General features: G+C 54.7%; 1 protein-coding gene across 2 annotated transcripts in view; it reads right to left on the bottom strand.

The window, feature by feature from the left end:
* Nucleotides 1-7,506: 7,506 nt before the first annotated feature.
* MARCO (macrophage receptor with collagenous structure) overlaps nucleotides 7,507-12,683 on the bottom strand; it is a 36,226-nt gene continuing 31,049 nt past the window's right edge. For both annotated transcript variants that reach the window (XM_017342794.3, XM_008258480.4), the window contains 5 exons: nucleotides 12,226-12,270; nucleotides 10,743-10,841; nucleotides 10,222-10,266; nucleotides 9,862-10,038; nucleotides 7,507-7,759 (listed from right to left, as the gene is read on the bottom strand). In XM_017342794.3, the coding sequence (XP_017198283.2) occupies nucleotides 7,629-7,759; nucleotides 9,862-10,038; nucleotides 10,222-10,266; nucleotides 10,743-10,841; nucleotides 12,226-12,270 (497 nt within the window). In that variant the 3' untranslated portion in view covers nucleotides 7,507-7,628. The remainder of the gene's footprint in view (nucleotides 7,760-9,861; nucleotides 10,039-10,221; nucleotides 10,267-10,742; nucleotides 10,842-12,225; nucleotides 12,271-12,683) is intronic.

The raw sequence follows: 12,683 nt of genomic DNA, 5'->3' as shown, positions 1-12,683 counted from the left end.
CCACAATCAGCATCATCAGCTCACTTCCATGGTTTCTGAGAGCTCTCCACACTGGGGGCGTCCTGGGAGGACCCCTGGAGCTGGCCTGGGTACCCCAGTGGGTCCTTCCTGTCCATGTCGACTGCACAGATCTTCTCTGGTCCCCCAAGTCTCTGTCTCCCCAGCCTGCCCTCCTGCCTGGTCCTGGCTTAGGTAAGTAGCAGCACAACCATATTCCCGGAACCTGGGAATCAGCAGAGACACCCCAATCCTCACACTGTGTACACCCAGGGCCCTGCCAGCCCGCGCCCCTTGCTCTGCCCCAGCTCGCATCTGCACTCTGGCTCTGATACCTGGCCCCTACTGCTCGCTCCCCGCTAGCAGACTTCCTTCCCGCTCCTGACCCAGGCGGGACTGGGGCCGGAAGCCTCCTGGGATCCCCACCAGCTGCTGCAGCTTCCCCGCCCACCTCCGTGTCCTTGAGCCCTGTACTACATCCAGTTGTCTGTGGCTGGCTCTGGCCCAAGAGCTCCGGGAGGGTCCAGATGGGCACGTCCTTCTCCGTGCCACCTTCCCGGCCAGGGACCTGGCACCTTAGGATGTTCAGGGTAGGGCTTTCTGGGGTGGCAGCAAACCTCAGGAAGCACTCCCAGGTGATGGGGCCCGAGAAGAGAGGCCACTTACAGCACAGGGAGGGTGGGCCAGCAATGCTGTGTGTGTTGCAGTGCTGGCGGGGGGAGTGGTCTCCCCAGAGAGTGTGACGCCTGGCCAGTGGCTGTGCCAGACCCCCAAGATCAAAATGAGCACCTACTGGTGTGGGCTTTTGCTGCACCGCCCCGCCCTCCACGGCAGCCTGACCAGGCAGGGGCAATTTTTAGGGGTGCTGGGATGGTATTACCTGAGAGGTTTGCTCCAGGGCTCACTGACCTGCCTCGGAGGAAGCCCCTCCAGGGGGAGCCTCCTCCCATCCTCAGCATAAACTGTGGGAGCCCCCCACCCCCCAGGATCTTGAAGTGACATGGTCCCACTCTTCCATGTCCGGATGAGGGCACCGGCCTTGGAGGAGGACCTGGCCCAAGGGCATAAGCCAATATTCAGGCAAACAGGGACTAGAACTCCAGTCCCCTGACTTCTTAGGTGCCCTTCCAGGGCAGAGCTCCTAGGCCAGTGGAGCAGCCACTTCCTCCTGCTGGGGCCCGATCTTAGAGGCAGGAGGAAGTCGCTGTGGGTCAGCCCTGCATTGGGACCACTGGTTCTGTGGCTGACTGGCTGGCTGTGTGGCCCCGGGAAAATAATCTAACCTCCCTGGGCTTCGGTTTTCTTCTCGGTAAAACAGAGCTGCAGCAAGTCATGGGCGTGCTCAGAGTTTACCCTGCGTGCCAGCGGCACCGGCCCTGCACCTGCCGTTTTGAACGCCATCCGCCCAGGCCAACAGCACAGTAGGGATCACCGAGCATCGGAAGGAGAGGTCGCGACTGGCCCCGGAGCTGCGTGGGCTGAGGCTAGGCTGCACCTGACCCATCCCGGGAACCGTCATGAAGACCCGTGGCCTCTCCCAGGCCGCCCGGCAGGCGGGCGGTGGGGCGGAAACCGGGGCGCGTGCCTGGCGGGCCGAGCACGGCCTGCAGCGCCCCCTCGTGCCCGGAGAGGGAAAGCCACCTGTACACCAAGGCCAGGTGCTCTGGAAACGAAGCTGGGCTGGCCTCCTGCAGGGACAGCACGGTCCAGCCCGGGTTCCGTGTGTTGGGGCTAGGTGCCTGACACCCGCCGTCGCCCAGATTGTTCTTTGGTGGCCAGCCCTGCCACTATCTGCAGCGGCCCGTCATCTGTGCCGGTGCTCACCAGGGACCGAGTGCGCACAGTGTTGCGCCTGCCCTCATCAAGAGGGGCGGAGCCAGGCTCCAATCCTCTTACTCCAGGATGGAACTCAGAATGCCCGCAAAGATGGGGCTTTGATGTGCATTTTAACAGAGGTACTGGTGGCAGGAGCTTAGCATCCCGGACCAAAGACCCTGCCGGCCCCCACACCCCTGGGCCAGCGACACCTCCTCCCTCGCTCTGAGCTGTGATCCAGTTTCCTGGTGGCTTCCCCGCAGGCCCTGACCTCAGGGCTGTGAACTTCAGGGGGACACGCAAAGTGTGCCGTGGTGAGGTTGGGAACAGGCTTGTGATGGGTAGAAAAGAGAGGCGTCGCAAGGCGTGAAACACAGGGAGCGGCTCTTGGGGGGGGTATCAGTAGCCCCCGAGACTTTAGAGCCCCCCAATTTTTCATCCTCAGGAAAACAGGCTTGACCAGGAGGTGGGCAGTGGTGGGAGATGCTGCCTAGTGGCCAGGAAGGGGGAAGCAGAGCATGCAGGTGCAGCAAAGGTGTGTCTGATGCACTTGGGTTCAAGTCCTGTCTCTTCCCTCTTGTCGGCTGAGTGACATGGGACACTCAGATTCCCGTCTGGACAGTGGTCCCTTCCTTATCTGCCTTTTGGGTTGTTCTGTGGATTCAGCGAGAGGCTGTTCCTGGCTCAGGGCAGGCCCTAGGTCGGTGACCTCTTGAGCACTTCTGGTTTCCAATAAGACAGATGCACACCCTCCCTGCTGCAGAGTCAGCTCCTCCAGCACCTGTTCCTCCAGCTGCACCTCGCTCAGCTGCCGACCTTGGCGTGTGCCCTCTGAGAAGACAGAAGCAATTCCACGAGAACTCTCTCGCCCTTCATTTTCCCATCATCAGATCCACTGACGGCTGCGTCTTTATTCGTATTTTTGCCTTCCCTCCTGCCGTAATGGAAGAACTATTCCTACTCCCACCAATTGCTCTGAATTCTTTGCCCTCTAGTCCTTGGGAGGACTTGGCTCCTGGAATTATTCCCTGTCTCCTGAATTATAAATGTCTCCCTCTCTACTGGGTCATTCTTCTTAGCAGACAAGCAGGAGTTTTCATATCTTGTTATGATATCCTGTTCTCCCCTGCATCCCAGCATCTCTTGTAGCTGTACCCATTTCCCTTCCCAGCCCACACTGGCTTCGGTGTCCTCTGAGTCTAGTACCTCCCATTCCTGCACACCAGGAACATACACAGAGCCCTAAGGACAGCAGTTAGAGTGGGCTTCCTGGCCCCGGGATGTTGGACTTGACTTTGAGACTTGCTTTGACCAGTGAACTGTGGGCAGAGGAACAGCAGGCCCTGCGAGGAGTCAGTGTGCACCTGCTTCTCCTTATCTGTTACTTTCACCAGGGATTGAGAAGCTTAGTTTTGTAAGAAGACGAAGGGACCAGACTTAGCCAGAACCCAGCAAGGAGTAAGGCAGAGCAACCTAGTCAAGCCAGTCCAGATTGTTCTTTGTTTTTAAATATATTTTTAAAAGATTCATTTGTTTGTTTGAAAGGCAAAGTGACAGAGAAGAAAGGAGAGAGAGAGAGCAAGAGAGAGCTCTTCCAGCCACTGGCTCACTCCCCAAATGGCCTGCCATGGCTGAGACAGGCTGAAGCCAGGAGCCAGAGGCTTCATCTGGGTCTCCCACACAGGTGCAGAGGCCCAAGCACTTGGTTCATCTTTCTTTTTTCTTTCTTTTTTCTTTTTTTTTTTTGACAGGCAGAGTGGACAGTGAGAGAGAGAGGGAGAGAGAAAGGTCTTCCTTTGCCGTTGGTTCACCCTCCAATGGCTGCCGCGGCCAGTGCGCTGCAGCCGGCACACCGCGCTGATCCGAAGCCAGGAGCCAGGTGTTTCTCCTGGTCTCCCATGGGGTGCAGGGCCCAAGCACTTGGGCCATCCTCCACTGCACTCCCAGGCCACAGCAGAGAGCTGGCCTGGAAGAGGGGCAACCGGGACAGAATCCGGCGCCCCAACCGGGACTAGAACCTGGTGTGCCAGCGCCGCTAGGCGGAGAATTAGCCTAGTGAGTCGCGGCGCCGGCCTTGGTTCATCTTTCATTGCTTTCCCAACCCACTAGCACGGAGCTCAAACAGCAGACGAGACTCGAACCTGGTACCTGTATGGGATGCTGGCGTCATGCGAGGCAGTTTAACCTGCTATGCCACAATGCTGGCCCCCAGTTCAGATCATTCTGTCTCCAGCTGACCTGCAGGAGCATGAATGAGCAGATATCATCATGGTAACTGGGGTTTTCTTGGACAGCAATAGCCAGCCAGTATAGTGGGCATTTATGATTAGCTCCCTTTTCTATTTCAGGTTACATCTTGCCAAGTTACCCCTTCCCTCCTGCACCTCACTCAGCTGCCTACCATGGCAGCTATGTTTCTATTGGTAATGGTGCCTGTTTCCCTCTTCTGTAACCACCACCACCGATTGTTTTCAAATTGCTGGTTTAGTGTTCAAATAAATGTTCTCCCTCTCTCTTTTTACATTTACTTCATTGCAAGTGAGGATGAACTTTTAAAGTATTTTTCATTAGACTCTGGTCTCTGTTTTTGGGTCATTGAATAAGGCCCAGGAATATAAACCATCAATTCACAAAAACAGGAACCCATGAGGGGAACAGCCCTATAGCTAAAGGATAAGAGAGCTGCTAAGAAGCCAAAACTATAAAAAAAAAAAATGAAGAATCCGTTAAGTTGAAATGTCTGAGCCATGATTAAAAAAAAGAAACAAATATCCAATTTCATGAATTCCACCATGGGGACACAAAAGGGGGCCGAGGAGCCAACAGCTTCCCTTTAGTTTCTGGCCATCTGCTTAATCCACAGCCTCAGAACAAGCCCTCAGGTAACTGCTGTTGGTGTACACTTTAGTAATGAAGATTTCTATGTAGTGCTTGGTTGATTTGGCAACACTGCTGAAATACTTGAGACAAACTACTTAGGGAGGGAGCAGAGGTTGCTCTCTGCTCATGGTTTTGGAGGCTCATGATCAGTGCATGATCAGGCAGCCCCAGGGGTTCAGTCTCTGGTGAGGCTGGGGGGAGGGCAGGAGGGAGGAGGGGGAGGAGTCAGGTGGTGAGCCAGGCCCCTGCGAGTCCAGAAGCTGACACAAGGGTTCAGAAAGGAGCTGTAGTCATGAACCTTATATCCTGGCATGCTGCCCCGTTCCCACATCGCAAACACTGCATAGCTTTCTGTTGCCGTGTAAGGCTCAGCCTGGTGTAGCTCCAGGTTATCCAGGAAACCAACCTGGTTTTCTAATGCATTTGTGCCACATTCTGACTTCAGCCATGCCAGCCCTTCTTGCTGTCTTCCTCCTGCCACAGGACACTTGCACTTGCTGCTCTCTCTTCTTCATACTCTCCTCCCCTCCCCAACCTCTTCTGTCAGAGTCAGCCCTCCCTTCAGATGTGCCCAATGTGCTGTTTCCATTTCCTTCTTGGTATTTATCACATTTCCCGGCTTACATTTGTTTGTAATGATTTTATTAATATGCCTTCCTTGCTATGCTGGGAGTTCCACAGAGGCAGAGACCGTGTCTGGATTAAGCCCCGAGATATTCCCGGGGAGGTTAGCACAGGGCCTGGCACACAGTTAAGACTCAGCAAACACGTGTGAGTAAAAGGGGAAATGAAGAGGAAGCTACATCAGAGTCCCTGCCTGGGCGTGCAGGATCTCAGCGTGGGCTGCTGGCAGCAAGCTGTCATCAGGAACACGCTCTCTGGGGTGCACCGGGGTGGCTCTGTGAGGACCTGAATCCTCCTCCCTAGGGATGGAGGAAAGGGTTTCCCTCCGCAGGGACCCATCTTCCACCCCCGACGCCCCAGCTGTCCGTCCCTCCTTCTCAGAGGAGGCGGAGCCTAGGATGGGTAGTGAGGAAGGAAGAGCCGGGCTTGGGGCTGGCCCCAGACAACCCTCCTCTGTCTCTGTCTCCTCACCTCCATTTCCCACTGTCTACATACCTGTCTCGCTTGCTCAGCTCTTAAAACATGAGGATTGGATCAACCGGGCTCAGCTTTTGATAAGCTAAATGGAGACACATAGAGAGTTGTCTCTAGTGCCGGTGCTGTGGCATAGCAGGTAAAGCTGCAGCCTGCAGCGCCAGCATCCCATATCGATGCTGGTTCGAGTCCTGGCTGCTCCTCTTCTGATCCAGCTCTCTGCTGTGGCCTGGGAAAGCAGTAGAAGATGGCCCAAGTCCTCGGGCCCCTGCACCTGTGTGGGAGACCTGGAAGAAGCTCCTGGTTCTTGGCTTCGGATTGGTGCAGCTCTGGCCATTGCGGCCAAATGGTGAGTGAACCAGCGGATGCAGGACCTCTCTTTCTCTCTCTGCCTCTCCATCTCTCTGTGTATAACTCTGAGTTTCAAATAAATACATCTTTGAAAAAAAAAAAAAACAAGAAAGTTATCTCTGCTTTCAACTCTGTGTTCCTGGCTCACATGAGGCTTTAGGAAGCTCAGGAAGCCAACATTAAGCTTCCCGTAGGATAGATGACATCTTTGCTTCAGGCAGCAGCGGCCTGTCCTTTCTTCGGGCAGAAACTCTTTGGAAGATGAGGAACAGGCAACAAGATTTCATCGGGGGGTATGGTGGTGTTGCTGTTGGAGGGCCCACAGTGGGTTAAGATACCACCTGTAGTGCCAGCATCCCTATTAGAGTGCTGGTTCAAGTCCTAGATTCTCTGATTCTGATCCAGCTCTCTGCAAATCTACCTAGGAAAGCAGTGAAGATGGTACAAGTGCTTGGGCTCCTGCCACCCACATGGGAAGGAGTTTCTGGCTCCCAACTTCAGCTTGGTCCAGCCTGGGTTGTTGTGGCTATTTGGGGAGTGACCCAGCAGATGGAAGACCTCTCTCCCTCTCCCTCTCCCTTTCCCTCTCTCTTCTCTCTCCAGAGGTGGACAATGGCCAGAAACCTTGGCCACTCCATCCCTCAGCCTTCCTGTCTACTCATCCCTAGGTTCAAATTTGGCTCCGCCCTTGACAAGTGGCCCTGGGCAATTTTCCTAATACTGTCAGGTTGAGCTGCTGCATCGGTCAGCAAGGAACAAGAAAGATTCCACCGAGTCCTGTGACCCAGGCATTTCATGCGCCCCAGTTCAACATTTACAGCACTCAGCGCATGCGAGCACCAGCGAGAGCGTGAGAGAGACACTCTGGGATTCCGCGCAGACTGTGTATCCCAGGGGAAGCCTGACAGGGGAGAGGGGAGCCAGGCCAGGCCTCTCAAAGAAGGTGAGTCCTTCCACCTGCTTGGTTTAATTCATTCACTCCTTCCATCAACATTAGCTGAGTGCCTCCAGGGGTACTAAAAATGGGCCAAAGTTCCTGCATTTGTGGGGCTCACATCCTAAGAAGTGAATTTCAGGCTGCAAGGTAGCCTTTGCGTGCATCACGCAACCTGGTGCCCACTGCCAGCTGCCTCTTCATTGGCTGCCTGGCCAGAGGGGCGAGGAGCGGCCCTCCGAGCTGCGGGCAGCGCGGGCCCTCAGGGATGCCGTGTCCGAGTGACCGTAGGGGCGCTCAAGCCACCTTCAGCTTCTGCGTCCCACTCTGTGCCTCCCTCCCGGCCTTCGGCCGAGGCTCTCCCGTGAGGGTGTGCAGAGGGTGGGAGGGACTAACTCACTGGCACACAGCCACAGCCCGCACCATTGCCAGGTAGAGCTCGGAGCTTTATTAGCTTTCCTGCCCCCAGAGGCCGCCCAGCGGTTCCCAGTCCACGTGTGCGTGCAAGCCGGAGCACATCTCAGGGCAGAGCGGTGACCCTAGGTCCTCCAGGTCAGCTGCAGTCCACGCCAGCGTCCTCGATGTGATGGCAGTTGTGGGAGCCCCATTCACTCCTGCCGCAGCTCAACAGGCTCAACTCCGTCCCGCGGCAGAAAACATTGTCCAGCCAGATGGCCCCAGTGCCTGGATACAGAGATGGCAAGGGGAAGGGGATGGGATTAGAGCCGAGGCAAAGCAGCCGTGTGGTCCCTGGGAGCTTCATCCGTCCCGGCTAGCAGGCCCATCTACCCCCAGATCCTGCAGACCCAACCTGATGACTTTTGTGGTGACTCTGTTTCCGTTCTGGTCCCCAGCCTTGTATAAAAGCACATTTACATATTCAATATTTAATCCACACGCTGTCTGAAATATCCTCTTCTCTGCCTTCAGTTTCTTCCCTACAAATTTCTACTGCCTCATTGGCTGGCGCCACGGCTCACTAGGCTAATCCTCTGCCTAGCGGCGCTGGCACACCAGGTTCTAGTCCCGGTCGGGGTGCCGGATTCTGTCCCGATTGCTCCTCTTCCAGGCCAGCTCTCTGCTGTGGCCAGGGAGTGCAGTGGAGGATGGCCCAAGTGCTTGGGACCTGCACCCCATGGGAGTGCACCTGGCTCCTGCCATCAGATCAGCGCGGTGCGCCGGCCGCAGTGCGCCGGCTGCGGCGGCCATTGGAGGGTGAACCAACGGCAAAGGAAGACCTTTCTCTCTGTCTTTCTCTATCTCTCTGTCCACTCTGCCTGTCAAAAAAAAAAATAAAAAAAAATTAAAAATTTATACTGCCTCATCTACCTTTCTCCAATGCCATTTTTCAAGAAAATATTTATCTATCTATTTATTTATTTGAAAGAGTGACAGAGAGAAGGAGAGAAAGAGAGAGAAAGATCTTCCATCTGCTAGTTCACTCCCCAGGTTCACTCCCTAAATGGCTCCAACTGCCAGGGCTGGGCCAACCTGAAGCCAGGAGGTCCATCTGGGTTTCCCATGTGGGCATCAGGGGCCTAAGCCACTTGGGCCATCCTTTGCTGCTTTCTCGGGTGCATTAGCAGGGAGCGGGGTCAGAAGTGGAGCAGCTGGGACTTGAACTGGGGCCCATACGTGATGCTGGCATTGCAGGTGGCAGTTTAACCTTCTGCGCTACAAAGCTGGACCCGCAGATGCCTTCCAAACCTTGTCTTCCTGCTTCTCAGATGTATTCACACCTCTCTCAAACAGCTACAAGAGGCAGGAGTTAGGGGGACTAGTTAACACTCTGCCTGAAATGCCTGCATCCCATATCAGGATGCCTGGTTTGTGCTCCTGCTCCTTCAGCTCCTGCTAATACACAGCTTTGGAGGCAGCAGGTGATGCCTCCTGTGTCTGGGTCCCCGCCACCCATGGGAAAAAACTGGGTTGAGTTCTGGGCTTCTGGTTTCAACCTGGCCCAGAACCAGCCATTGTGGATGTTTGAGGGGAGTGAGTCTGCGGATGGAAGATTTCTCTCTTTCTCTCTGCCTTTCAGATGAAGTGATAATGAATCATTAGTCTTAAGAAAAGCCAGTGTGTACTTTGGGGTGGGGTTGGGTGCCAAGGGAATGGCTCTGGTGTCCCCGTGGCTTGGCTCTCCCAGCCAAGGAAAGGGGTTCACTTCAGCACTTCAACTCCTTTGTTGAAGCTTTGACTTTGGGCTGGAAAACAAAACCTAAAAGCTGATCCCCAGCACTCAGGATGCCTTCCCCAAACTAATCTTAGCTAAGTCTCTGCTCCGAACTGTTTTCTCTTTCCTTCCCAGGGGTTCTTCGAAGATGAGTCAGCTGGGACTGCTGGCTGAGCCAGGCAACGCTGCAGCCACCATGTGCCTTTGCCTGCCTGCCTCTTCTCTCTCTGCCCATTCTGACATCCCAGCTGTTCCTTGGAGAGCCACACCCACCTCTGTAAACCCCGTTGGCCAGGTGGCAATCTAACTCCAGAACTAGACGAGTCTTGAACCAAGCCTTGTCAGCCAAGCCTTTGCTGCCATGGGTGGAGAGAAGAAGACGCCTCTTCTTGGGTTGGCCAGGCTAAAGGGAGGGACTCCCAGAGCCCTGAGCTGCAGGACTCATCAGCTGCTTGGACCACACTTTTTTTTTTTTTTTTTTTTTTTTTTTTTTTTTTTTTTTTTAAGAAACTACATCCAGTCCCTTGCAACCATGAGGTGGCGAATGCCCCAGCAGTGGGAGAGAGCCACGTCAGGCCTTCGGGGAAGAGGCGCTGGCTGGTGAGTTGCTTACCCCCTCCATAGTTGCTAATGGCCCTTCCAGAGGAGAAACCCAGCATGCGACAGAAGACGGTGGCATCTGCGTTGTCCCAGTCATCGTCACAAATCGTCCCCCATGCTCCGTTATAGTAAACCTCAGCCCGGCCGCGGCTTCTGCCGCCAGCAATTCGGATGGAGAAGAAAGACTCGCCTGGACACAAACACACGTGGGAGCAGGGAGGTAAGCACCTTAGGGCATTGTGCTAATGCGGGCTCTTCTTTTCTGTTTTCAGATTATGGAAAATAAAACACACACACACACACACACACACACACAATTCTACAATACAGCACTGACTCTAACAAATTAAAGGGAACCGAAAATGGTAATTACCTCTTTGACCTCTTTCTCCCCTTTCTCCTTGCTGCCCGGAAGATCCTGAAAAACCCACACAATGTAAAGGAAGGCCAGCCAGGATCCCCTCCCCGCCTCTGCCAGGTGGTGGGGCAGCAGAGGGTCAGCTTCTCCCCTCCAGCTTCTCCTGTGAGTGGCATCGTGGTGACTGAGCAAGAGGAAAGGGGCTGAAGCAGGATGGAAGGCAGATAGATTAGGGAGGGAGGCTGGACAGCTAAGGGACGTGGAGTGAGACAGAACCATCTCCTTGATGCAAAGATCTCACTGGTCGTGGAAAACGGGGTTTCCAGCAGGCAGGGATAGGCACGGCCATGAGTCTGCGCCTGGGGAGGCCGGGCCTGGGCTTTCTTCACTGCTGTGTGCTCTGAGCCCAGGACAGTCCCCAGCACACACGTTGTCAACTGAATAAACACATCTGTACCCACTGGGGTTCAGAAGGCCCCCAGGGCCCTGAAAATGGGGGCCTCTCCTAAGAGCCCTCGAGCCAGACGTACACTTACCTTTCTCTCCAGGCTGTCCCTTCTGGCCAGCCGGTCCACTGTTTCCCTTGGGGCCTGCTGGCCCTGGTCTCCCCATGTCTCCCTTCACACCTGCAGGGCCTGGGAGAAAGGAGGCCACACCCGTCAGACACCCTGCCTTGGTCTGGCATGCCTGGCTCGTCTGTAACAGCCAGGTTCCCCTGTGAGTGGCAGTTGGAGCCAGCAGCCTGCATCTCTGGCCTGGGGGCTGTGCTGGTGCCCAACCCCCAGCACAGGCATTCTCTCAGGAACACAGGGTGAAAGTGGCTGGCTGAATCGCAGGGGTTGCTGGTCCTCAGTCGGTTCCACTAATTGTGCTGAATTTCTAGCCGTCCTGGGAGACTTTGCTAGAATGTTGCTAGGCCTCCATACATCCTTCTGTAAATGAAAGTCTTAACAGAATTTTTAGCTGGTGAGAAACATTGCTCATGAGAGAGACAGGCATTTGGCACTATGGTTAAGACTCCATGTGGGATTCCGGTGTCCTGTATCACAGTGCCTGGATTTGAGTCCCAGTGCTGCTCCCGATTCTCAATTCCTATGAATGTGCACCCTTGAGAGGAAGCAGGGATGGCAGCGGTTGGATACCTGCCACCCACATGGGAGACCTGGACTGAGTTTCTGGCTTTTGACTCTCCTGGCCTGATTCTTGTCCTTGCTAGCACTTGGATCCTTCTCTCTCTATATATATATATATATACACACACACACATATATGTGTATATATATATATATCTCATCTCTATCTCTCATCTCTCTCATCTCTTATCTCTATCTCAACTCTCTATCTGTATCTGCATCTCTATCATCTCTCTCTCTCTCTCTCTCTCTCTATCTCTCTCTCTATCTCTATCTCTATCTCTATCTCTATCTCTATCTCTATCTCTATCTCTGCCTTCCAAAATAAGCAAAGACATTTAAAAGGAAGAGCTAGCGGTGACACGTATCTGCAGTGTTCTGCCTCAGGCTCACTTGGGGCTGGCTGTCGGGAGTGCTGAGCTCGGTTGTCACCTAGCAGCAAGGGCTGGGGAGGCAAGGACAATGAGGATGGTGATGATGATGATGACCTAACAAGAAGCAGCCACAGGTGGAGGGAAGCAGCTGGAGGGGCCAAGAAGAGGCGGGGAACAGGCCAGAGCACAAGCCCGATGCCAGATGGGTGGCCTCGCTCTGCGCAGGCTGCTCAGCCTGACGCTGCCACTCTCACCTGACATTGGTGACCCTTTGCTGTCCCTCGCCTCTGCCCCACATCTTACGCCCGTCCGGACGCCGAGTTCCTGACGTCCCCCAGGTTTTACAGGGGAGGGAGGACTTCGGGCTGGAGGGACAGAATCCTAGAATCTCTGCCCAGCTTTGTGCGGAAGGTCACAGCGTTGCGCGAAAGTCAGCAAGACCCGCCCACTCTGCAAGCACGCGGCCACTCCTGTCATCAGCCCGAGAAATTAAAACGAAGCCGGCCCTGTACCTGGCACTCCCGGTTCTCCTTTTGTTCCTTTCTGTCCTTGAAGTCCTACGAGCAAAACAAAGAAAAGGGGGAGAAGATAATAAAACTTAGATATTAGACACTTTTAATCTTACACAACCTCTAGCTTTTGTCTGATTAATGCAGACGGAAAGATACATCGGTTCCCTGCGATTGCTTAAAACCTCTCTCACAGAGCGTAACAGGAGACAGCCTACAGATGAATGGGGATGGGGGTGTCGGCATGAGACAGCGACATGCCGGGTCGAAGTCTGGGCTGCACAGACCCCAGACTGCCCTGCCGGCTTTCCCTGCCCACCGCTGACCGGGCTCGGGGTCTACATCCCACCCCCATTACCTGCCGTTGCCCTTATAGGAAGTGAACGAGGAGCTAGTTTGAAAATGAAGTGGTCTTGAGTCCCAAAAGTCGGTCGAGGGGTCTCAGAGGCCACCAGGAGCTC

The sequence above is a fragment of the Oryctolagus cuniculus genome, chromosome 3 (assembly GCF_964237555.1).
Source record: "Oryctolagus cuniculus chromosome 3, mOryCun1.1, whole genome shotgun sequence".
Lineage (NCBI taxonomy): Eukaryota > Metazoa > Chordata > Mammalia > Lagomorpha > Leporidae > Oryctolagus > Oryctolagus cuniculus.
The sequence above is the reverse complement of the archived record's forward strand: the minus strand, read 5'-3'. Positions and strand labels throughout refer to the sequence as shown.